This window comes from Megalopta genalis, chromosome 8 (assembly GCF_051020955.1).
Source record: "Megalopta genalis isolate 19385.01 chromosome 8, iyMegGena1_principal, whole genome shotgun sequence".
Classification (NCBI taxonomy): domain Eukaryota; kingdom Metazoa; phylum Arthropoda; class Insecta; order Hymenoptera; family Halictidae; genus Megalopta; species Megalopta genalis.
This window is the reverse complement of record NC_135020.1, coordinates 17,685,420-17,713,083: the sequence shown is the minus strand read 5'-3', so window position 1 is coordinate 17,713,083 and position 27,664 is coordinate 17,685,420. Positions and strand designations below refer to the sequence as shown.

The 27,664-nt window shown below is 41.2% G+C and overlaps 1 protein-coding gene across 5 annotated transcripts in view; it reads left to right on the top strand.

Moving 5' to 3' along the window:
- Window positions 1-27,104, top strand: part of LOC117227652 (uncharacterized) — a 664,926-nt gene extending 637,822 nt beyond the window's left edge. For 3 of the 5 annotated variants that reach the window (XM_033483090.2, XM_076524316.1, XM_076524317.1), the window contains 5 exons: window positions 4,566-4,664; window positions 9,081-9,419; window positions 12,539-12,754; window positions 15,588-15,738; window positions 17,403-27,104. In XM_033483090.2, the coding sequence (XP_033338981.1) occupies window positions 4,566-4,664; window positions 9,081-9,419; window positions 12,539-12,754; window positions 15,588-15,738; window positions 17,403-18,130 (1,533 nt within the window). In that variant the 3' untranslated portion in view covers window positions 18,131-27,104. The remainder of the gene's footprint in view (window positions 1-4,565; window positions 4,665-9,080; window positions 9,420-12,538; window positions 12,755-15,587; window positions 15,739-17,402) is intronic. The other 2 variants (XM_076524319.1, XM_076524318.1) reach the window with 1 other exon arrangement.
- The last annotated feature ends 560 nt before the right edge of the window (window positions 27,105-27,664 follow it).

Genomic DNA, 27,664 nt, shown 5'->3' with positions numbered 1-27,664 from the left:
TATACTAATATAATAAATATTACTATTACTATAGTATCTATAGCTATATACTATAAATAGTAATATACTGTATATAAGTACTATACTATATATAAGTAATATACTATAAATACTATAGCAATGTACTGTACCATACTATTCCTTCCGGAGGTCACTTGAAGGTCAATATAGTCAAATTCGTTTTCTCGTTTGCGTTACATTATTTCCCCATTTAAATAAACGACGATAATCTTGAAATATTAGAAAATATTAGATTCAAAAGCAAAATCTCTTTCATCGCAATAATTGACACGCTGAAGTAAACATTGTTTTCTTTGCACATATTCTCGTGTCGTTCAAAACAACGGAGATCAGGTGAAAGTGTTAAGTGGACATCACTTGTGTAGCGTAATTGTACGACGAGGTCGCTATTGAAACTTTATAACAATTGGCAATAATTAGCAACCAGAAACACGAAGGATCGGTGTATTTCTTCTTCTTTATCGTTTCATTGTTCTAGGTATCCTCTGTCTTTTTATTTGTCGCTGGCAGCCACGTAATATCCTACGAGATTCGTTCGAATTACGAGACTAAATATCAGCGTGTCCACGGATACAGTAAAATAAACAATTAAAATGCATCGAAAGAGTGAAAGCACGATTACAATTCGTTTTCCTCGGTACGGTTAAGGGCAAAAAATTAGGCAAACGGCGCAGAATCTAAAAGGCAAAGTTAATTTTCGCTTATTATATTCAAGATTTAAGCTTAATACGAATGCAAGGGGGTTTAACAAACCACTTCTGCTTAACTATTCCAAGCAATTCGCTATCTTCTAACGTCGAAACGCGATTATATTCCTCGGAACACCTTCCTATTTACCTAATGGAACAGAACCGGGGCTGCATACTAATCTATTTAGTTTCTAGTAGCGCGTATGCAACACCGTTCCAGAAATTTCCATACAGGTGTATACGTTTCGGCGATTACACTTTTGCCTGAACGCGCCGACACATTGAACACAGGAACATCAACGTCTTCGATCCTGGACAAACGAAACTTCTACGGTTCGGCACGTATCATTGTACATAGGCGTGGCGATCACGAATATTGCTTTTTTTTTCTTATTGTTATTTGTGTGCGTCGTTCAAACTTTCGCGATATATAATTTTTTAACAAACCTTCCCGTCCAAAGTAATTTTATCGATCAAGCTTTTACGGCCCCCTTCAATCTTCATTAATTTTAGTTAATTCTGGAGAAACGGGACAATCGAGTATCGATTTATAAACGTTAATTGCTTTGCCCTTGATATTCCTTATTTTAGATAAGATATTAGGTAATAAAAATAAGCTTCGATTACTTAACTATTACGAATGTAAACGAAATAATTTCCACCATGATTTACGGATGATTTACGTTGGTAAATTTAGCGATGATTTCCAAGAGATTATTTAGGGTTTAGAATCGCGTCCGGAACGTACGCCACATGACGGTTCAGATACATTAATATTACAGATCGTAATTTATGGAAATCGATATAAGATCGAATAATGAAATATTTATTCGGAATAATTTTAGTGGTACATCTATTGATATTTACTGCAAACATTTGAACTATATTATTAATTATATGATGTACAAATCCAAAGTGCATACTTCTCGTTGCATTCGGAGCTAAATATTCATGGCCCGTGTAGTGCCTCCAATAATACATGATGTATGATCGCTAATCTCATAGAAAGTGCATCTGGAACATCGACGATTTAATAACCGAATAATTCCCAGAAATTCGTCTGTTTCCGCAGACTGCTTTAACACCGCTTTCTCTATAAACTTTCTAATTCACGTAGCAACAAAGTAGTTGATAAAATTGCAAATCTCTATCGAGATCGACGCGGATCGTGCCAATATTATTCCGCAATTTCGATTCGCCGATGAACGAACAAATGAACGAACGAACAATTCCGTGATTTCGACGACACATTTTGTCGCGATTGCTCCAAGTGTTCACCAAACGAGACACGGTAGAAAATTAAGCGTGCTGCGACGGACACGCGGAACTTTTTTCATACACGACGACGACAAGTTGACTGGCCGAGCTTCGTGAACTTTAGAGCGAATGGCTGAGAATGCAATTTTCCAGGAACTTAATTCAAACTTTTGGAACGTCTAATACACTGCTCTCAATCTCCGCTACAACTTAGGGTATCTTATTGCAAGCGCTTGCGTTTTATTAACAATAAAACAAGAGTTTGTACATAAAAACATAATCCCGGTTCACGAGGGAATGCTGGTACCTGAAACTTCTCCGAGGCATGTTTAGATAGAAATTTCGTCGATCTTATTGTTTTTCCTCTTACTAACTCTAGGGGTGATTGGGTTCCTTCCACTCCGCGTGCGTGTCCACGCGGTTTCTCGCCGATCACATGTTCGCGCGTTATGTACAAGTGACTGATAACCCTACGAACACTCCGAGAACGTTAATAACAGTGATGTTTCAACAGGAAAATCTCTACTTCAACGAACGACTTGCAGACGCAATTTTACCGCGAAAGTAACTTATGGAAGATACAAATTATTTGTTTAAACATCTGTTCCACGAGATAAGGTGACATTTTAAACAGACGCAGTCCTCGAAGATCGTATAACTCGACAGTGTTACATTTAGGCCGCAGATCTTGAGGCAACTTATAAATTTTCTTCATTGAGGGCATGAAACGTCTTTCTTCATTTAACCCTTAGCGCTCCGCGCGTTTCTCCAGTACTGCCTACCCAGCAACTCCGGCACATTTTTGGAGCGAAGCGCCTGAGATAAAGGAAGTCTTATTTTGAGCGTCTTATTTTGATTACACGTCCTTGTGAATGCATTTGATATTTTATTTATTTCACACATATACATTTTCCTATTGTAAATAAAAGATAAATTTTAAATTCTGTAATTCACCATGGTGTGATATCTTTGGTAACAATCTCCCATGTGCATTCTGGGCTTACTTGGACAAGTGTCACAGTATTCACTTTGCCAAATATAGTTACTAGATATTTCTTTCAAGTTTAGAACATTTTCTGCGTAATCGTTGGTTTCCTTTATAATTTCATTTACCAATTCGTCCGTGAAAAATAATTAAAAATATTGTATCGGCTGTTCAACGTTTGTAGGAACTTGTGGTCCAATGACCTGTGGCAATACACTAAAAGGAATATTCTATCTGGAATATGTAATTTTCACTTTCAATCATTCTCATTCTTCGTCTCTTTGGTAGTATAATTTCGCTACTACTACTTCAAGTGTTAAAATCATAACCAACATTGTCTTCCACAATGTCTTTTAACTCCTCAAAATCAAATACGTCTTCGATATCACTCGGCTCTAAATTCTCATCATAATATTTATTTTTCTCCACGTTGCTAACCATAGAAAAGGTCAAAAAATGGTTTAATCGTAATGGTACAAACTTAGCACGTTTTAACTACAGATAACAATTGCTAACGCCGACGATAACGTATGCTAAAAACATTTGGCTCCGCAGCGGAGCCTTCGGAGTTAGGGAACAAATGATAAGTGTCTCCGTAGCGGAGCCTTCGGAGCGCTAAGGGTTAACAATTGTAATGAATTGGAAACAATACATGCACGTTTTCATCGATTCATTTGACCGCTCTACTGTCTTAAACAATCATTTATTCTGACATAACTGCATCAAATCTTCAGTCTACTATCTTTCCTTGAATTTTTACTAGAATTCCAACAACGATGATCGCGTGAACCGTCTTCCTACATTTAACAATTACAGTAATGTCTCTGCACAAAAATGGACAATTTGGGAAGAGGAGATACGATTATTCGAGCCTCGGCGGTTCGTTTATATAGTTACCGATCGTCGACCATTATAAAAACGAGCCGCAAGGCTCGAATAATCCTATTTCCTCTTCCTAAATTGTCCATTTTTCTGCACAATTTCGGCGTCAATTAGGAAGACATTACTGTATTACGAATTGAAAATAATATATGGGCACTCGTAAATTCACTCAACTCATTTTACTGTTTGAATCAGCTATTCGTTCTTCTTATAAGTGCACAAAATCTGCGATCTATTACTTTATTCGATTTCACTACAATTCGACGCGACTGTCGAATGAATTAAGCTAATGAATGAATCTACGAAACCGAAGTGATCTGCAAGTCGTTCGTCGGCCGGTTGAGATCACTCGAATTAATCAGGTGTAGGAAGAACATGACAGAATCGCTTAAATGTACCCCCTAACTTTCTGATCCCGAAAGCTCACAGCATGCACATAATTCTGGGCTGATCCTTGTACGTGCACGTATGGTATAACTATTTTTATATATCCAGATATATACACACATATACACACATTCATGAACACTCTCTGATCCTACTGATTCTGGCGTTGATCCAATCAACGCTTTATCGATGGCGCCCTATAGATTCGATTGTCGATCTAGCTACCCACCCACGTAAACGATCGATCACCTGCGACAGCACCCCTACTAAAACTCGAACTAAAGCCCGCTTCTCCTTTTACATTTGCGTGATTAGAACAGTCTCTGTGAGTATCAACGTTTTAGAGCCGGAGTAGCGGCGAAGAAGGACTGTCGCCGAGCCAGAGCAGCGACTACGAGGATCAAGAAGAACTTGAGAATCAGCACTCCGCCACCGTACACACAGTACGTGACATATACAACTCCTCCTTTCACAAAATGTCTCCTTCTCTCTCTCTCTCTCTCTTCTTTCTTTCTTTCTTTCTTTATTTATTTATTTTTCACTTTTTCTCTTTCTACAAGGTATCCCAAAATTATTGTACAAGCGGGAAATGAGGTGTTCCTGAGATCATTTGAAGCAACTTTTTCCTTAACGAAAATGCAATTCGATGCTTCGTTTACTAGTTATTAACGAAAAACGGTGGCCAATGAGAGGCGAGCTCGCCTAACGTTAGGCGGCCGAGCCAAGTAGCAGAACTGGGCTCCGTACGCTCGTTGGCTGGCTCGCCTTGCGCCAGCTGAGCCAAGGGCCAATGCGAGGCGAGATCAGCTGGCGCTAGGTGGCCGAGCCAATCAGCGGAACTGGGCTTCGACGCCGAGCTCGCCTCTCATTAGTCACCGTTTTTCACTAATAACTCGTAAACGAAGCCGCGGATTGCATTTTCGCTAAGGAAAAAGTTGCTTCAAATGATCTCGGGAATCCCTCATTTCTCGCTTGTACAATAATTGTTGGGCACCCTGTATATTCAGTCCCTTCGTTGCACTGGTTTAAGTGTTGCATGATCGTGGGCTACGTAGAACACCATTCCCCTGGCTGTCTAGTAGAAACGACTAAATGTGAGTAGCGCATACACACGGTGAAATGATGCACGGTGTTGGGCCGGTGGAAAAGTGATGTCTGTCTCGACGAATTCAACCATGTTCCGCGATTTGTCCGTGCGTGATACAGAATCTTGCCAGTAGGTCATGTTACCGCTGACTCGCAGTGACGTTCTTTTTCGAGGATGTAATGAAATCTGCTGTTATTTGGGATCGTATTGGCCTACGAGGGAGCTAGGTACATGCACGTTTTGATGTAGGTTCGTTGCGAAAGCTGTAGCTAAGCGAAATACGAAAATAGGGAAACATCGAGGGATATGTAGGCGGAAAGTTGTGCCGATCGCTTAGAAAACAATTTTTTATTAGTTGAGGAGGTTTCGCAGGTTTTTCGACAGTTGCATAGAGATACAGTAATGTCTCTCTAATTGACGCTTAGATCGTCCACAAAAATGGACAATTTAGGAAGAGGAGATACGATTGTTCGAGCCTTGTGGCTCGTTTTTTATGGTTATCGATTGTCAATAATTATAGAAACGAACCGCAAGGCTCGAATAATCGTATCTCCTCTCTTCCCAGATTGTCCATTTGTCTGCACAATTTGATGCGTCAGTAAGAGAGACATTACTGTAACGTGGTGTATTAACCCTTTGCACTCGGGCTCATTTTAACTGTAAATCTGAATTAATTTCTCTGACTCATGGTGTCTCCATTTTATATGACAAAGTGCATTTCATGCATATGAAATTGAATCTCGTGACTCATACAACAGTTCGACATTTATAGCAATCTTTTATATCTAAGCTTTTATAATACAAAAATGATCTTGGAACGTGATGTAACAATTTTAGCGGTGCCTCAGATTCGCCACTCGAGTGCAAAGGGTTAATCTTCGGATAATTTTCTCCGATCACCTACCAAAAACTCGTACGCATTTATTCGCGAAGTAGTTAATAACGCTTTAAAAAAAAGAACATAAAACGATAAAACATTGGAAATAATTAGAAGAAACAAAAATTGTCGGATGAAATTCGATAAAAGATTGTATCGATATAGATTTTAAAAAGCAAATAATTGTTAATTTTGAAAGCACCGTGATCATCAATCTAGTTCTATTATCTCCCATCGGAGTGTAAAAGGTTGAAATGTGTACCTGTTCGTGCGTTAAAGGGAGCGAAACAATTCGTTCATTGTCTATACAATATGTAAGCGTTGCTTTAGGAAAAATATCGCCGTATGTTAAACAGCGATTAAACTCGCACAACGGTGCAAAATGTTCCGTTTCAGTTTTTAAGCTTGCAGCAACGTAGCTTTTTCGTGGGCAGTTGATCCCAAAGCAACTACGCAATTTACGGATGGCATAAACGGACTTTAAAGCAAAAGGGAGTATCGTAGAAAGGAATATATTGCCTCCATACACAATTTCCGCACTTTCGGAACGGTGTATATACGCGGTATAATGTGTACGTATTCTTTGTAATAACTGTGCTGTTATTAAAATTTACTTCGCTCCGGTTTTTGATCAAAGTAAACGTGGACGGAAACTTCCCGCCAACGGTGTACATCTTCTCTATTTACACAATCATCGAACGCGAGGTAAACTTGCTGCATTGACGATACAATTATTGTATGATACAATTTATTTGTTTTAAGGGAACTATCGGAGATCGATACATTATATGTGTCCTAAATGAAATAATAAGGCTACCACGGAATATATAATTTTTTTTATAGAATACCGATATTTTTTCAGAGTATAGCTCGTTCATAGACAGAAGCTCGCGCGATGTACGTAAAATAACTAACCCACGGAAAATATAGCTCGTGAAAGTACAGCTTGCGAAGATCACAGATTCTTTACAAAATGAAATTATAGTCGAAACAGAATTGTCGAAATAACAATAAAAGGCGAGTCGATGGAATTGAAATTTCAACGTAACTCTTCATTTCATTGGCAAAACTGTCGACATTACTTTTTCACGAGCCCGACGAGATTACATCAACATTTCGATAGGCAAACGTGAGATGCTTTATTTGGTAATTTTTTAGTATTATGCACCATAATCGTTGGGTAAGTGACAGTCTCAATGTCAGTAGCGGCCATCTTCGCTTTCCCATTCGACGAACCGTCCATCCGTTCTCCAAATAATTCTATATTTAATCATTATTTTTTACGAACAGTCCATCCCTGTTGAGCATCGTGTCAGAATGGCGATTCCCCCCCTCCCCCCGAGTTCAAACGAACAAAACCTGTGTTTTAAATCGAATGTACACAGTCCCCCTGATCACGTATACATGCAACTAGCCGTTCGAATTCGTTACGATTTTTGTTTTGCGCTCTTGTTTCGCTGGATCCTAGTCGAAACCATTTCGCGCCCGTGCCCTAGAAATCTACACAAGTTCGGCGCAAAGGTAGCTCTAATTCCTGAACATTTCTACCTGTTATACAATCACAACACGTGCGTCTACTCCACCGACAAGTCGACAACGACATCGTGCTGGCTCGAAGCCGAGGCTCAACGGCCTTTGTGAATCTTTCACGATCGTGCCGTTTAAGATACCTTATATATATACATATATATATAATTGTTGCATGTTCTCAACATTTTGCAGAACAACAGAAGTGTCCTGTTGACCCTACACCTTTTGTAAAAAGACTTCACCGATCGATTTTTGCGTCGATCAAAGAGCTACGCGAAACGACCGACATCCAATTACAACAGCAACCGAGAACTTTCAGAACAATGTTTCTCACTATTATCGCTGTAACTTTGCCGAAAATCATTGTTGGTAGACGACAAAATTCGAGTACATTCTTCGAATGCTAGTGAACAATCGTGCAAAGTTTAAAATTGTAATATCGAACTGTTCTCTTTGAAAAAATTCCCGATAGCATTATAATTATAGCCTGAAATCAGAGAAACTTCTTACCTCTTTCTAAAAACGTTCTTATCGTTATCGCTGCAAATTTGGCGAACATTTTTATCATTGTTTTAGCACATTCCTCGCATACTGGTTAATCTACTGGTTCTCTTTGAAAAAAATGCCCGACGCCAACCTTATAATTATAGCCTGAAATCAGAGAAACTTCTTACCTCTTTCTAAAAACGTTCTTATCGTTATCGCTGCAAATTTAGCGAACATTTTTATCATTGCCTTAGCACATTCCTCGCATACTAATTAATCATTGTGCGAAGCTTGAAGCTGCGACACCACAGTACATATATCTCGAATTCCTAGAAACAGCCGGTCTAGAGTGACCACTTACTTAAAAGAAAAAAACCTCCTTCGTCGAAGGACTCGCAACGGCCCGAGTCTATCGCGAGTATAACCGAATACTTGAATGCAAAACTCAGAGCGAACCTAGATTCTAAAAGTTCAATCCTAAACCAAGTAGAATCTTCTTCAGTCGAGATGCCCGGCGGTTGCGCCCGAGTGTCCAACTTGCACAAGACTCTGTTTCACTTCAAAGAGCTACTCCAGGAACAAGTGCAACCTCAAAGAAATATCCCTGAAGTGTATTCTAGAAGAACGTCGGAAAAGGAGACGAAATCGTGAGAGATCTCTTCTAGCGGGGATCCTCTCGCTCTCGACATTCCAGGACGAACTCTAAGCCCACAATTGCATCTAAGAGCGCGTTGTCTTTCGCGTAGCTGTTCGATCGAGCAAGCGGGGCAACTGTCATGAATTTCCTCTTTTCGTTCGCCTTTCGGTGTCGTTCACCGAATAAGAGGAAGGGTCCCTCGGTTTCCTGGTGTGCTCCAATCGGTTGTTGAAATTTTCCAGTCCGAGGCTAGCGTGCTGCTCGAGGGCGATGCTCGGGCAAGAATCGCTGGACCAGCGAGAAACTTGCGGCACGACGTGCAGCGCAAGATTTCGAGGCTCCGGCAGGATCGAGCTTCCTCGGAAGCATTTCCCTGCAGTGCCAGCAGCGTCGAGAGCCTGCCGAGTGGAAGCGGATCCAGCACGCAAGCTCTTGTACGTGCAGGGAGCAATCATAGTTCGATATCCTGCGAGGACAGGGACGCCATCAGCCCCACCGCCACGGGACCCGTGCTCTGCAGGGCCAGGGCGCTCGTCGATTACACGCCAAGCCCTTACGACAAGGACGCCCTGAAATTCAAGGTCGGTTTTTACCATCAGCTATTAGCGAACGCGGTGGAAAACACTCGTCGAGCGCATTATCGTTTGAGACTAGATTTTGAATTAGGAATCTGGTTTCATGCAACAGTACGATAAATCTTGTCACTTGGGACCAGATTTTGAACTATAAATCTGTTTCTTTTTCTTGTTATAAGACGAACAGTCTTGCCGATTGAAGTTAGGTTTCCAACTATAAATCAGGTTATATTTTCTATGTTATATTTTATATTTTATATATTTTCGCTTGGAACTTGGTTTTCAACTAGAAATATAATTCCATGTCGTGAGACCATCTATCTTATCATTTTGAAAAGATGTTGAGCTAGATACATCTTGTCAGTTAGAACTAACTTTTGATCTAAAGATCAAAAATCACATCATCTCATGAGACGATCTATCTTATAATTTAGGAACTATATTTCGACTAGAAACCTGGTTCCATGTTATAAGACGATGTACAGTGGCCCACAAAAGTGTTTGTACATCTTTTAGAATAACAATATCTTTTTGAGAATTAAATTAAATGACTTGAATTTTTATTAGATAATAGAAGGACTAGCCTACTAGACGTTGGCTGAAAAGTTTTTCTTTAATTTTACTATTACTTGGAATGAAAAGAAAAAATTAAATACCATCGTTTTTTGACTTTTTTATCCGAGCCTATAACGAAAATTAAAAAAAGATACCTTTTCTAGATCTCGGTAATTTGTATGCGTGCTGAAAATTTGATCGAAATTGGTTAAGTATTGATAGAAGTATGGTCGAAGTATTGAAAGATTTTTAAAACTGCAGATTTCTTACAATTTTTCGTCAAAATCGTGATAAAACTGCAATTTTTGCGATCTTTAATTTATCGTAATTCGTGACAACGTGAACCGATTTCGACAAAATTTTCAACATGCATATAAGTTATCGAGATCTAAAAAAGACATTTTTTAAATTTTCGTTATAGGCTCAGATAAAAAAAGTTAAAAAACGAGAGATTTTTATCTTTTTGCCATTCCAAGTAATAGCAAAATTAAAAAAGAAAAAGCATTTCAGTCATCATCTAGTAGACTAATTCCTCCATCATTTAAAAAATATTCGAGTCGTTTAGTTCAGTTTTAAAATAGTTATTGTATATTATCGTTTGTGGAACTAGGTTTTGAACTAGAAATATAATTCCATGTCGTAAGACCATCTTATCTTATCATTTTGAAACGATTTTAAACTAGATACATCTGATCACTTAGAACTAACTCTTAATCTAGAAACCTGGTTCCATCTCACGAGACGAGCTATCTTACAATTGGGATTTACATTTCAACTAGAAACCTGGTTCCATGTTATAAGACGGTGTATATTAATAAACCTGGTTCCACTCTATAATACGATTTATCTTGTCACTTGGAACTAGCTTTTCGACTAGAAACCTGGTACCACGTCGTAAGACGATCTATCTTATCATTTTGAACTAGATTTTAAGCTTGAAACCTGGTTCCACGACACGAGACAATTTATCTTGTAACTTGGAACTACGTTTCAACTAGAAACCTGGTTACATGCCATGAGACGATCTACGTATGTTCCTGAACGATCTACTGTCTCTAATTCGAAACTTCTAGTTCCAAGTCATCACAGCGTGACTTCGACTTCAATTTTTCGAAGATAAAACTTGATATAAAAGGAACAAATCTCGCTCTCTCTCTCTCGCTCTCTCTCTCTCGCTCTCTCTCTCTCTCGCTCTCTCTCTCTCGCGCTCTCTCTCTCTCTCTCCAACTCTCTCTTTCTCTTCTTCTCTTTCCAACGCTCCCTTTATCTCTCTCTCGCTCTCTCTCTCTCTCTTTCTCTGTTTACTTCTCTTTGTCCAAATTTCTCTTTCTCTCTTTCTCTCTCTCTTTCTCTCTTTCTCTCTTTCTCTCTTTCTCTCTTTCTCTCTTTCTCTTTCTCTTTCTCTCTCTCTTTCTCTTTCTCTTTCTCTTTCTCTTTCTCTTTCTCTTTCTCTTTCTCTTTCTCTTTCTCTTTCTCTTTCTCTTTCTCTTTCTCTTTCTCTTTCTCTTTCTCTTTCTCTTTCTCTTTCTCTTTCTCTTTCTCTTTCTCTTTCTCTTTCTCTTTCTCTTTCTCTTTCTCTTTCTCTTTCTCTTTCTCTTTCTCTTTCTCTTTCTCTTTCTCTTTCTCTTTCTCTTTCTCTTTCTCTTTCTCTCTCTCTTTCTCTCTCTCTTTCTCTTTCTCTCTCTCTCTCTCTCTCTCTGTTCGAGGATCACGATAAAATACAATCACAAAATTTGTGTCCGCATCTGAAACTCTTATTTGCACATTTTTTCATAAAAAGGAGTGTACATTATAGTACATTGCATGACTACTTACATTCTTCTATGACATAAATATATGCAAAATGTCTCGGACCCAACAAGATATCTTCGGTAAAACGTTAAACACGATAGAAGATGCTTTTATACGAGTTTTTTTTCATCTATAATTTCTACTCTTTGCACAGTGCCCTGGTCAAAAGTAATCGAACAAACAGATCGCACCGTTTTCATTCTGCTAAAGAAAAATAGAAAATTGCTTAGACATGCACATAATATAAAAACATACAAAAATAATAATAATTAAATTCAATCTATTGTTATGGGACTCGAATAGTCCCGCATGCAGCTATTGCAATATTTCGAGGTGGGCATAAAAATGTCCCATGCTGCGTTACCGCGCATCGAATAGATGGGACATTTTTAATCCCACCGTGCCCCGAAGAGTGAAATCGACAAATCGTTTCCTTCTTCCAACCTGCTGCAATCAATTCTGCTTGTTTCAATGGGCGCAAAATTAACGATTTAACCAATCCTGCAACGCGTTCTTCCGATGTTACGATAATCCCGGGAGCAAATGAATGAAAACGGCCAGATCGAAAAGCGCTACCCGACGATTCCCGATTCAATCTGTTGATGCTGGTTTCCTATTCTTCGGTATTATTCTATACGTGCCGTTGCGCGGCGTGTCACGCCGCTGCGTTGCGCGTCATGTTCAATTTGCGAAATTGCATGGCAGAAGTGTCGTTAAGGACATTGGGCGCGTCGGAAGGTATCGGGCGAATCGCGAGCGTCGCTGTTTTTTTGTTGCAGAAGGGAGACATTATCGACGTGGTGCAAATGAACAAGAGCGGCCTGTGGAAGGGTATCCTGCACAACAGGATAGGCCACTTCAAATTCATAAACGTTGAGATACTGAACGACAGGGTTCCAAGGCGCGGAGAACCCGAAGGCCGGGGGAAGTGGGGCCTGAGGTACAGACAGAAGCCCGGTTCCGTTCAAGAGCTCTTGCAGAGAATGAATCTTCAGGTAGAGAGCAATATCTTGCTGCGACTCGAACAAACTGATTCCCATTTGCATTGCTTCGAATGCAAAGCAGGGAGTCTCTGCTTTTATATACGATGTTTTCTCTTCTTCTTCTTTTTTTTACCTTCATCCTTCACCTTCCTTTTTTCACTCCTTTTCTCTGCTCTTTTTCGTGCGCCGCGGCCCCCCTTTTCTTTTCATGCGTACACCTCCATCCGCGCACATATCTTTTATATCGCGTATAAATCACAGTTACATCATAAATCGTGGCGAGTTCCTTTCTCGTCAACTCTTTCCCGCCTGTGCCTTTTTTGTTTAGCGGTGCCTGAATCGATCCCATTGATACTCGAGCACGGCGTCGCCCGGGAACTTAGACGGCGACGCTCTTTTTAAACCGATCCCGAGGCTGCGATTTGCACAAATCTCGCGGGAGCACGCGATCGAATCATTTCGCTGGTACGCGTCGACGAAAGCTGCGGGGCCCCGGCTAATTTAAAACGTAGCAGACGCGAATTTATTCCTGTTACGTCAATTTCGCGTGTACCGATCATTCGAAAAACGAATCGTACTATTAGGGTGTCCCGTAAGTTCTTCCCGCGCCGCGCTATGAATGACTCTAACTGGCTGTGTTTATACAGGGTGTTCTAAGAATGTCTCGCAATCCGGAAATAGCGGGTTCCTCGGATCATTTGAAGCAGCTTCTTCATTTACAAACATTTTCTCCGAGACACCGTTAACGAGTTATTAACGAAAAACAGTGACCAATAAAAATCGAGTACGGCTGACGCGAGGCGGCCCAGCCAACCAGCGCGCGAAGCCCAGTTCCGCTCATTGGCTTGGTCGCCTCGCGCCAGCTGAGCTCGCCTCTCATTGGTCACTGTTTTTCGTTAATAACTCGTTAACGGTGCCTCGGAGAAAATTTTTGTAAAAGAAAAAGTTGCTTCAAATGGCCTGAGGAACCCGACACTTTCGGATTGCGAGACATTTTTGGGACACCCTGTATAAATACGCAGGCTTATCTCTTAGCTGTTTAGGATATCGGTTTCAGTCGTCCCAGAGCTCTTTTAGAGTACGTTTCGTTGGTGATAAAGTTCCTCAACAAAATTTTTTCTACGCCGTTCGATATGGATAGCCAAAAGAAGCACACATTTGCGGCACGTTATGCTTCATTGCTTTAAAAAAAAAAGTGATAGGGCAAAGATCACTGCAAACGAGATTTGTACCGGTTTTACGGTGATGGTTCTACGACTATTAGGACAGTCCGCGATTGGTTTAAGAGATTTAGAGCTGGCAATCATGATTTGAAAGATGAAGACCGCAGCGGGCGTCCAACGACGACGGATGCGGACCGTATCAAAGATATGCTCGCTGAAAATCCGCGATATACAGTAATGTCTCTCTAATTGACGCTTAGATTGTCCACGAAAGTGGACAATTTGTGGAGAGGAGATACGATTATTCGAGCCTTCCAGCTCGTTTTTATAGTTACAAACTGTCAACAACTATAAAAACGAACCACAAGACTCGAATAATCGCATCTCCTCTTCCCAAATTGTTCATTTTTGTGTACAATCTGTGCGTCAGTTAGGGAGACATTGCTGTAATGTGCGCGAGATAACGGATGCCACTAACATACCCAGGACAACGGTACATAAGTATTTAATCAAGATGGGATATGTGAATCGATTCGAAGTTCTACACCATCAAATTTTCATCACGACAACGCAAAACCACATGTTGCGTTGATCATAAGACAAAAATTATTGCAGTTTGATTGGGACATTCTATCTCATCCTCCGTACTCTCCAGACATTGCACCATCCGATTATTGCTTGTTCTTCTCGTTCAAAAATTCTCTCCGTGAAAAACGGTTTAAATTCGTAAGCGAAATAAAAACGCACCTTGATCAATATTTTGCAAACAAGCCTCAACAATCTTGGGAAGACGGCGTAACGAGGCTTCCTGAAAGATGGAAGAAGGTAATAGAGCAGAATGGTTGATATATAACTCAATCAATCAACCTTAAACAACAAATATCGTGTAATCATTTCGCATCCGAAAAAAGCAAAGAACTTATAGGACACCCTAATATTTTCGTTTATGTCGAATCTTTTCGCTTGGATCGACAGATTACGGAACAACGTGCGTAGTTTGATTTTTCGCTGAGCAAAGGATTAAAAATACGATTCTTCCCTATGGTTCGACGAAGGTCAACGGAGAACAAAGGAGGCATTTTTACGAATAGAATGACATCATTGACACATTTTTATATTTTCGTATAAATCTCGCTTTGTCTCGTATAAAATACAGCAGTGTTCAGAATGCAGAATAACAGGGACAAAAGGTATTATGCGCGGAACGGTGCGTAGTCTCGCTAACGAGTGCTATAGGAAGTGTTAAAGTCTTTATTAATTTACTACGATAGATTACTATGAATTTTCCAGGTGTCTTGTTTCATTAATTAAACATACATATTCATCGTTCGTAACGCTACGAATGGAAACGACAACTAGAGCGCGTTTATAGCTGGAATTGTTTCCAAATTCTTTTGAAATCTTTTTATCGTATCGTGAAAAATCGGCGTGACATAGTTCATCATCAAAATGTCACAGGCAGCTGGGTAAAATTCAAGCCGCTGAATATTTTGTCACGATCCGCTGTTTCGCCGCTGCTCTGTGTTATAGGAACGATGGGCAGAATGAAATTCAGTCTTAGAAAAGCAAAAGATGAAAAGCGATAAAATATTTATGACGGCGCGCCACGTACATTTAGCAATATTGGAGGATGGAGCGCCGGCCACAATCGCGACATAAACTTCAATAATGCGTATTCGCAGGAACACATTCCCGTATTTGTCTTGAACGGGTACGAGGATCTGGAACTCTTCCGAGAGATAGAGCCCGCGGATCTCGATTATCTACGCATCCACCAGCCGGAGCATCGCGCGAAGATACTTACCGCCGTGCAACTGCTGCACGATCTTCAATGTAAGCATTTCAACTATTTCTCCCGCCATGATCGATAAAATGCCACGACCGCCGCAGTGTGATTTTGCATTTCAATTTTCTCGAAAACGAAGTCTCGGACAGACGTATTAGATCTCGTATCTTTTACGCGATCCATCAACTTTCAATTCACAATAGGGTGTCCCAAAATTATGGTACTTCCGAGAAATGAGGGGTTCCTGAGATCATTTGAAGCAACTTTTTCCTTAGCGAAAATGCAATCCGCGGTTTCGTTTACGAGTTATTAACGAAAAACGGTGACCAATGAGAGGCGAGCTCGGAGTGCACGGAGCCCAGTTCCACTAATTGGCTCGGCCGCATCGCGCCAGCTCATCTCGCCTCGCATTGGTCGCATGGCTCGGCTGGCGCGAGGCTGGCCAGTCAACGAGCGCACGGAGCCCAGTTCCGCTGATTGCTAAGCCGCCTAGCGCTAGACGAGCTCGCCTCTCATTGGTCACGGTTTTTCGTTAATAACTCGTAAACGAAGCCGCGGATTACATTTTCGCAAAGGAAAAAGCTATTCCAAATTACCTCAGGAACACCTCATTTCTCTGAAATACCATAATTTTGGCACACCCTGTATAACTAATGATTAGATTGCGGCTTTTCTGCATTTATGTAAAAAATGTAGTCAAATATAACATTGTGATGTCATGACAAGAATTTGAGGAGATCGTAAAATTATATTCAACTTATTATAATTATTAAAAGAAGAAACACATTTTCATCAAACTTGTGTGCTCGTTACAATTTACATAAACAATTTTTATCCGGTACAAAAATCCGCAGTCTATCAATAATACATCTACGTTTGTCCAGAAGCCGGTTGAGTTGCGATCCTTCATCAGAATAATTTCAGATTACATCGCGGACGTTTTTTGCTTGCTTATTCAACGTTCGAGCAATGTTGTTGTTTCGTAACGACACGATCGAATTCATTTAACGCTAGATTTACGGAACCCGTCAAAATGGCGGGTCACTAATTTTTTCATTTACAACTATTCATGTCGTGAAGACACATTTATGAGTTATTTATTCAATTTATACGTTACTTACGGCAAATGTTACAACAACACTCGTTAAAAGTCAGAATAAACGTCTTATTCTTACTTTTACAATATATATAATAATATTAATATAATTATAATAATATATAATATATATATATATATAACAATAATAATAATATATATATAAATATATATATATAATAAATATAGTATACAATATATATTACTTTTACAATATATTTATATATAATATAAAACAGCTGTTTTTTATGCTCCGTAAATCTAGCGTTAAACCTCCACGATTTGCATTATAGCATGTGCTCGAACGAAGAAGTTTATATAAAAATTTACAACAAAAACGTTCCCATAGTATCGGGAATAGTAAAAGAAAAAGCTCAGAAACCAGTCGTCGCAACTACGACACTCTTGCATCATTTTTCAAAACGCCGAATTTCGAATCGCGACACACCGTCCGTTCTGCGCTATCTGTTATGCCGACCCCGATAAAATCGCACCGTGGTGATCGTGACACCGAACTTCCTTCTAGGCTGTACACAAAGTCCAAGCTAAAATAAGCAAAGCTCCTTAGAAGTCGATGGCGCGGCTACACGTCGTTGTGTTGTTCTGTTCGAACAGCCGGAAGCGAGGGCGATCTGGCGTCGAGCTCGGAGGGCGACGAGGTCAGCCGGCTGGTGTTAACCTCTGGCCAGACATCCGGTCACTGTTCACCGTTTAATCGCCGCCAGTTCCCGCGGGACTCCGGTTGCTATGACGCTCACAAGAATCCGACGAGCCGGCGGACCGTGAGCCCGGAATCGACGGGCGCCAAGTTGTCGAGGGAGAACAATCTGGACGTGACCACGACCACGAAGAATGTCGGCGGCTCGAGCACCGAGGGCGGCAGCGCGTCCGACGGCAAGGACGACTTCCATCCGAACATCCCAATCACCGGCTCTGTGGCCGGCCAGAAGGACGGCCACTTCGACAAGTCGCCGTTGCTGCGCAGCGGCAACATACGGTACATCGCGAAGAGAGGGAACTTCGGCGAGTCGGTGGTGATCGAGGACGAGGGCGGCCAGAAGCTCGGCAACATGGTGAAATACGTGGTCGGCAGCAGCGACATTGGCCTTGAGGGGACCGGATCCGTCGCCGGTTTAGGACAGCGGGGCTGTGTCAGCGAGAAGTCCAGCGATTCCGGTGTCAGCTCGTCCAGCATCAGCTCGGCACCTCCGCCGAGGGACAAGGCTCTAGCCAGCGTGGCCTCGGACTCGCCCACCAAGAACTTCGGCAACTTCACCAAGTCGTCGCCCACCTCCCAGCCGACGAGCAGCAAAGGTCAAAACGGCGACGCTAATTACCCGTGATAAGCGACAGGGCTGCGAGACCAGAACCATGATTTATCTTGCTTCGATGCTGTAAGCTGGACGCGGGTAGCCTGGAACACCTAAAGCTTGCGAAACGTGTAGGAAAGTTTGTCTTTTCAATGAAACCTGCGGGAGAGGCGAGGGAGTAGTAATACGGAATTTTTGTTTGTTTCTATAGTTGACACTGAACGATATCTCTATCGGTGATTATTATTTAGTAGATTTTAAGGCTCGTTTTGTGGTAATTGGAGTATTCTGAATGCTGATCCAGAACTGCTAATGGCTAATGACGTTCGACGCCATCTTTCTAGCCTGTATCGAGTATTCTGAGCGAATAACTCTTAGATTATTGAGATCACTATAATTTCGACTTGTCGTTTTTGGTTAATGTAATCACTGGACTGCGGATTTTCATGCATTTATGACAAAGACGAGCGTGTGAAATATAAAACAGGAAAGGAATTTGAAGAATTCAAAACTGTTGATACATTCCTCTCAGTGTATTCAAATTATTGAAGAAGAAAAGAGAGATCCGCAGTTCAGTGATCATTTGCGTGAAAAGCTTTTCTTGTTAGCAAATTGTTCAAGAATAGAAAGACAACTTCTGGGGAAAAGGCTGCTACTCAGGCATTTTGTAAGATTCAGCTGCCAAACAATTAAAGCAAATTTTACAATATACATATATATATACACAATATACTTTTGAATAAGGTACTCGTTAGAGAAGAAGCTCCATTAATTTTCTCAGGAAAAATTCTTTTCTCGGATCGTTAACTGGACGCGATCTTTTCACTTTTCTTCGGTACAATATTTAAATATCCCAATCGCTTTGAAGAAATTTTTTATATGAAATATGTGAAACTTGTACCAGAAGATTCTCTGCGATGTTCCATGCTACCTGCATTCAACCGACAAGTTTCCGACGAAAGGGGCGTTGTTTCTGCTTCGCTCGGGGCAGCGTGCGACTTTGCAGGTTGTTTGCGTACAACGTCGATGGGATTGTTCTGCTGTGTCGTAAGTACTCTATATATAGCAGGGTATAGTCTCTAAATTTGACGCGAGTCCAGCCGAAAGTGCGGCGGGCTGACTCTGAACGAGATGCTTCTCGGGACGATGATCGAAATTTGAAGCGCGGAACGGGCCCGACGATACCAAAGTACGGTTTCAAAGATTCCGGTAACCTTCGGAGAACACAGAAGGTGCGAGGTGCGATCCAAAAAAACAAAGCCGGAATATCTATGACTTTTATTAAACAAATACAGACAACGGACACAATATTCCCGACCTCCGAAATTTTCATTTCATGTTGGAGATACTCTGAAACGTTAGATTTCCTTATTCGACAGGCAGTAGTGGACAAACAAAAGCGAACACCTTTTAAAACAGATTATTTTTCCTAAAATTAGACCGAACGATTTGATAGAAAATACAACAAAAATAACGCTTCTCAACTTTTTAACCGAGCACATAACTAAAATTGAAACGATGTATTTTTGAGAAATTTCGTCGGAAACGGCTAACGCTGCAACGAGCTACGAACAATTAAAAATAGTAATAATCGCAGTTTTTCGCAACTTGCGACCAAAGACTATGAGAAATCGAGAGAGTTTGTCATCTTACAATACCTGTCGCTTGTCCCTTTGTCAACCGAATTGGATGGCATTTTCAGCACGCATATAAATCTCAAAGACCTACAAAACGCATTGTTTACGTTTTCGTTACAGGCTCGGGTAAAACAGTTGAAAAAACAGTCTCTCTAATTTTCACAGCAGTCTCTGTCATTTCGCGCGATTGTTATTCTTGCGAAAAATATCTTCATACATGCTGCTCTCCGTAGATAAATTGTCTCGACTAACATTCCTGTGATCATCCAAAAGATCAAGCCTCAAATTAATAAGATCATTTCTAAATAAGTGGAATTGAAGTATATCGAGTATTCTAGCTTTTTGCTTAAAAGATGAAAGACACGCGATATTTCAAATATTGTAAAATATCCTGAAACGTGGCAAATTAGTAGACACGGTATTTTAACTAAGAACGGCAGCATCGTCTATTACACTAATCCCTGTAACATCTGAAAAAGATTCGACACGTTTGGTCCAATTTTAAGAAAGTTGCTCAGTTTTAAAAGGTATCCGCATACACCTGTCCATGTTTGTAACGTGTGAAAAATCAAGGGTCTACGATTACGAGATTGAAAGTGTACAAATTTCAATTGTCGAAATGAGGTAATTCCCCGAGAAACAAGGTCTCGTTTATTTCCGCGTCGCGCCTCGTACACGGTGACACGCGATGCACGAAGATTTAGTAAAAATCGAATGGTGACGCTCGAAAGATAGCGTTCGAAACGACTGGGAAACCAATACGGTAATTTCTCCCAAATTCGCGTTCAGATTGCGCAGAAAAATGAACAATTTGAAAAGTGGAGACACGATTATTCGAGCCTTGCGGCTCGTTTTTATAATTACCGATTGTCAACAACTATACAGAGTGATCCATAATTACATTAACACCCGGAAAGTTGTGATTCCTGAGATCATTCGAAGTAACTTTTTCCTTAGCGGAAATACAATCCGCGGCTTTGTTTGCGAGTTATTTACGAAAAACGGTGACCAATAAGAGGCGAACTCGCCTAGCGCTAGGCGGCCGAGCCAATCAGCGGAACGAGCTTCTTGCGCTCGTTGGATGAGCCGCCTCGCGCCAGCCGAGCCAAGCGACCGATTAGAGGTGAGCTGGCCTAGCGCTAGGCGCCCGAGCCAATCAGCGGAACTGAGTTCGCGCGCTCGTTGGCTGGGCCGCCTCGCGCCAGCCGAGCTCGCCTCTCATTGGTCAGCGCTTTTCGTTAATAACTCGTTAACGATGCCTCGGAGAAAATTGTTGTAACGGAAAAAGTTACTTCAAATGACTTCAGGAATCACCCCTTTCCAGGTGTTAACATAATTATGGAACACAAGACGCAAGGCTCGAATAATCGTATCTGCTCTCTCCAAATTGCCGACTTTTGTGCGCGATCTGAGCGCGAATTAGGAAGAAATCACTGTACGTGTGTAGCGAAGCGGTAGCCCCGGACTCGCGCGGAGAGCGCTCGTCCTCTCCTTAGAGCCTCCTATCAGTTTTCTATCCGAGATCCGGAGCACGGCCGCCCGCATCTTACGGATCCTGTAAATATCACGGAACAGGTCTTTCGTTTGCTTTAATTTCACCTCATATAATAGTGAATTGTATCTTCAAATACATCGGGGGGATCGAAAGAAATAACGAGGTGCCTTGTGGTACCCTTTGTTGCCTTAACGATCCTTTCTCCTCGTTGCTCTATAATCAAAGGTATATGCCGCCGCCGCCGACCGTTTTTTTTTTTTTTTTGGCGAGACTTCCGACTTCGTTTCTCCCACCTCAATTTAAACATCGGGCCGGGGATGTACTTCATTATTCACGTTCTGAATTTTTCAAACTCCCTCTAACAGAAGATACCTTTCGCGGGGTTCGGAGCGGCAGGTGGTGGTGGGACGGAGGCGAGTCAGGGGGGCGAGGGTGTAAGAAGCAAAATTTAAGCAGTTTTAACGAGGAGAGCGAGCAAAGTTTCTCGACGTTCGCGCGCCCGTCGCCGACGAACCCGACGGAAAATTTCGGCGTGGCCGCGCGCGCGGTTCACCGAAAAGAGAACACAGGACAAACGTGGACGAATTGAAATCCGCACGTCACTGCCGATCGTTTCACGATCTCGTCTATCGTTTACAAAATGCTCGTCTAATTCATAACGTTAATATAGTAATTACGATAAGATTAATAACGCTAACAGTAACAATAGTAATAATCGTAAGGAATATTATGTGATATAGTAGCAATATAACGCCCCTTCTAACATATAGATAGATCGGAGGCCTGTAACGGAAAGATCTTCTTCGCAATTTTACCGCATAACGATAAGCCGTAGGTGAGACGTCGAGTGGAGAGAGACATGATTTCGCTGTTTCCGGTTAAATTAGCGTTGCGCCGGCGTTGCGCCGACGTTCGCGCGAAATGTCCGCGAGCCTGACGGACAAGCGTGTCGCGGTCGTCGGTGTTTAAGACGTTAGCAGAGGGCCTGATTTCTCGTTCGATCGACGGAAGGACTGACTTTTTCAATTTAGCCACCGGTTTAGGTTAAAGACCGCCAAGCTTTTCTACCGAGATCGAGAAAGTTGTTCTTCATCCCTTAGATTGTTAAGCTCTTGTGCTACGTTTCCTCTCGATGTATACCGATTACGAAAATAATACGTACGACGACCGAACCGAGCATTTCAGTGCGAAGATGTTCTTGCGGATAAGCGCGGAAGCTAGTTTCGTAAGTGCGTGTTCCATAGGCTCCAGGTATCCACGCAGGCTCCGAGTGTCTTTCGTTGCTAGTTCCATGGCGTCGTTGTCCTTCTTTTTGTTCTTCGTTAATGTTTCAGTACGCGCGAAGCTTTGCGCAGAGTTGGGTAAAATAGTGTGTTAAAATTTGGAAAAATGCCGCGACAGATTTTTATTGATTGATTTTGCCGACGGAAATATCTGTCGGACGAAGCTTCGATTTCTATCGAAGCAACAACGTTTTATTCGATGTTTGCGCGGTTGCAGATGTTTTTATGTTATTTTTGGTAGAACGAAGATCAGACGTATCGTTTTTCTGGCAGGAATCCGGAGAAGATGAAGAGAAGTCGAGATCCCGTGAGAAGATTATTCAAATATTCGCTTTTTAATAGGCCGCACACACTCGCTGTCTCGGAAACGCATAAAGTCCGATGTCCAATAACCGTCTCAGTCATTAGAACGGAAACAATAAAACAGATTTTTGAATGTTTTTAAGAATATTCTAACTTTTTTAAAAAGCACACTGATCCGCGTTTTCGCGTTAGAATTTGCTCAAGAGTAAGATCCTGCAAATCAAAATGTTTCTTAACCCCTTGACATACACTATACTTGAATCAAACGGAAATTGATGCGTCCGACAAATACTATTTAACCCTTTCGCTACGGCAGCTCCATCCGCCGAAGTACCGTCACTGAACGGAAACCCGCTCCGGAAATATGCACAGTGCGCGTGGTTTCTGTATATATGTTGTTCTAAGTCTTAAATAATCACTGTGCCGAATAAAACAATCATTGCTCTAATGTGTAACAAGTATATTTACATTTTTAATTCGAAAAGACTTACAAAATTATAGGTAACATAGGTATTTATATAATTACAAAGCCTAACGATTAAATGTTTAATATAATTAATAACGAGAGACGGAAATGATTAAAATATAATAATATGTAAAAACTAATAATATAATTCTGTGTGATATGTTTGAAAAAAAGGATCTACACAAAGGCCAACATCGCAATCTTTGCACTCGTACCGCGAATCCGTTCTTTTATCATTTTTGCTACAAATTACACATCCCCGTCTTCTGTATACACTTCATTTCGATGCCGCATATATGAGATGCTCGGCGCGAAAGGGTTAATTTGGCTCAACTGAACAATTTGGTGCAAACTGAGAAAGAGAATATTTTATTTCGAAATTTGGATTACTGATTTGTGGATGCAACTTTGTTATTGGTACCGTCGAGAAGGTAGTTGGGCGGGTGAACAGGGTGGTAGGGTGAACATTGTAAACAGACCAGAATCGATACACGAGCGAAGCAACCGAGTAATCTAATAATATACTGCATGTCGTCCGCCGAAAACAGCTCTTGACGAGTTAGACTCGTCAAAGTCTACAGTGGCACATGAAACGAATGACGAGCCCAATTCGTCACTGTATGTCAAGGGGTTAACATTTTTCCGATCGAAAAAACTAATCTTATGACTGATACGAAGAGTTTTGTCGTCATAGTACCACATTTTCAGTCGCTCCGTTTTCAAACAGAAGCCAACTCACATTTTCGTGCTCAAGTTAGAGTTGAACAATAAGATTTTACAGATCGGAACATTTCTTTGATTTCATTCGACGAGGAGAGCCAACATTAACGACTGATACACGAGTTCGCCGGTAGAATAATACGTTTTTAATCATTTCACGCGTTCCGCGGACAAGCACGCTCGCGTTTTCGTTGGTCATCAGAGTTGGTTCGAGACGAACTGATCCGATATTTTGACTGACAGTATAGTTCACATCAACAGAAAACACGTGATTTTTAATCGTTTCACACAAAACTCGACTCGCGTCTTCGTCCACGAGTTCATTTAACGATAAGATTTAGCGAGTCGTAACATTTCTCCCCGTGCTCAAGCAACTTTTTCTATGAACATCCTTTCTAATTCAGCTTTTGCTAAAGAAATTATATCCTCTCGACTGATGTTCGAAGCGATGCCGGTTTCAGTATCCAAAATCGTGTCCAACAGTAGGAACACGAACGAAGCGTCTACGAATGTTTTAGAGCATATCAAACCAACGAGCAATAGCAACAACGGTTTCCAGTACCACCTACGTACATAATATAAGAAATCATGCGCGTTTTTTTCACAAAATGTTCATTGTGAAGTATCGCCGACACGCGTTACAGTCTCCCTTACCGACGCTCGGATCGTGCACAAAACTGGACAATTTGGGAATAGTAGATACGATTATCCGAGTCTTGCAACTCGTTTTTATAGTTGTTGACAATCGATAACTATTAAAAACGAGCCGCTCGAATAATCGTATCTCCTCTTTCCAAAATTGCCCATTTTTGTGGACAATCTGAGCGTCAATTAGGGAGACATTACTGTACTTTATCCAATTCTGTGGGACGACCACAAAATCCAAATCGAAGATGATTTCTCTAGCTAGCAAACGTCCCATTATTAGAGAAAGAAAGGAAGAGAGAGAGAGAGTGAGAGAGAGAGAGAGAGCTGCATAAAACTAGTACACGATCGACAATCCCCATCGTCGATGCAACCCCAGTTCTTCGACACGATGGTAAAACCCATGTACATGTGTATATTCTACAATGCCGCGACGAACGTTGAAAGTTTAACAAAGTTTTTGTATGTACATAACGACGCGCATAGAAACCTAAAAAAAACGATGTTTTATATTGACCCGATCTTTGCCAAAACATTAGACTATACAGATCTTATAAATATACATATAACGATTATATATCGCACCGTTGGATCTTCTGTACATCTTTTGTATAGTGTATAATGCTAGACGGATTTATGGTGACGCGAGCGCACCGTAATCGGGGCAGGGGGGAAACGAGGACGACCCTTGCGAGAGAGAGAGAGAGAGAGAGAGAGAGAGAATGAACGGAAGGGAAACCACGGGGGAGAGTAGCATAAACATTGACGAGAGCGGATTTGGCGCGATTATAAAAAAAAAAAAAAAAAACGGTAAACAAGCGCTCCGGACAACGCGTTGCGATCGCTGTAAATAAGAATACACACGTAACGAATTCGAAAGAGAGCGCGACTCGTTCGTTGTCGAACACAGCCGGGGGACTGACGAGCAAAGTGTTAGAGATTTTATAGAATTTAAGATGCATGTTTTAACATCGTCACCGCTGGGCCCCGGATCCTCGTGCAGGCGTCTCGTCGAGACACGCTTTACAGGAAATCAAAACGACGGAGCTATTTCTGTCCTGAAACTTGCAACATCCTGCCGATTGCCGTCGATTGGCACGTGCTCTCCCTAATTCTATAAATTCGCAGCGATCGCCCGAGGATCCGCGGTCCGATCGTCAACGATTCGACGAACTTTCCGGAGATTTTTGTTCGCGCTCTTTCGTACAATGATTATACATACATAGACGATCGAGACGGAGCACTCGTTTGTGCGCAAGCCGTTTCGATCGTTTCTCGGATCCGCGGCTCGACGCGATCCGATCGGTACAGGCTGCTTCCATGACTACGATCCTCTTTACTTAGGTCTTTCTTCGACGGCATCGCGCGCGGTCTCATCTTGATTTCCGAAGGCGCGTTTAGGCGATAAGGACAAGCGCGCTCCGTTTTTTCTCTTGTAAAACGAACGACTGGTGCTCTGGTCGCGGTGGGCACCGACGAAACCCAACAATGACTGTACTCGAAAAGCAAGCAAAATGGAAAAAAAAGAAAGAAGAAACGGTTCGAACAGTTCTAGCGAAATAAAAATTAGCGAAATGTTTATTATATCTATACACACGAATTACGAATAAACGCTATAGCTTATCCGTTCCATCGAGAGTAACATTACGCGTAGAGAATGATGAATTAATTGCGCGCGCGCGCGCGCGCTCGCGTGTGCATGGTGTGAGAGGAGTGGGTGTACAATGAACGGCGGGTGAGGGACGCGCGAGGAAAATGTTAATTGATAACGAGTTTATAAAGAGTACGTATAGACACGATAGTGATTTTATTAGCTGGGGAGGTAAGTCGCATTCGATGTAAAAATTCAAGGTAACAAATAAATAAATCAGATTCGTTCTAACGGTAGACACGATAAAAACCTGTAATCGAAGTGACACGCGGAATGAGACCTTTGCGAAAAATGAGTACATATTGCGCGAGTCGGCACGTCTCTATGTGTGTGCGCGCGCGTGTCTCCGGATGATATTCGGTGTCCGGCGCGCGGACGATCCCGATCTCGATCTCTATGCGATCGAAGATCTTCCGTTCGACGATCAGCCGGCTCGGACGGAGCGAGCGGGAATCTTGCGAAACATAGCGTCTAGAAGGTAGCTAAATCGCTAGTGAAACACGATTAAGTATCTACTTAGCGGTCTAGTCTATCTCTTCTTCCGAGGTTTACGATTCGATGCGAGGCACGATCTGTACATAAGAACAAAAATAATAACGGAAACAGAGTTAGGAGAAGCGGCGGCGACCGCGCCAGCGCGCGTCACCGTACATTTTTATAAGCTGATTTTGTATTTATTAATTAATTACGGGATTTACAGAGGTCACGAATTTTTTCATTATTATCGTCTCTCGGTTCTCGTATGATTTTTCAACGATAAGTGCTAATTTATTGACGGCGAATTCAAATAAACGGCGAAAGAAATAATCCGGCTTCTCTACGTTTCTTACCCCGAACTTTCCAAATCCCCGCTTTTACAGGCCTCTTAGATTCTAGAAGAAGATCATTCGTAATATACAAATCTTTCCGTCGCTTATCATCGAAAAAAACTTCTTCTCAATTCTCTAGAAAGTCTTTATGTAATGTTACAGTTTTGGTTTCGTTGTTATTATTCTAATGAAATTAATTCGTTACTGTACATTCTTTGACATTGATTTCGGTAAAAGCATTATGTGTAGCGTAATATTATCGTTAATTGAAGGAAATAATATCAGGCAATACAAACGACTTTCAAATATGTTAAACATAATTTTGTTTTTGTCAATGGTAAATAAATATAATTGATTTAGTTAGTGAGCTGACACGTAAACGATCAGAATTAAGAAAAAGTTGCATAATTCTAATTAAATCTATAAAAAGACATTATTTATAATGTAACATTAACTTAAATTAAAGGAAATATTATTAATCTACTACAAACGACTTTTAAATACGTTAAAAATAATTTTATTACTGCCAATCCTAAATAAATGTAATTGATTTAGTTG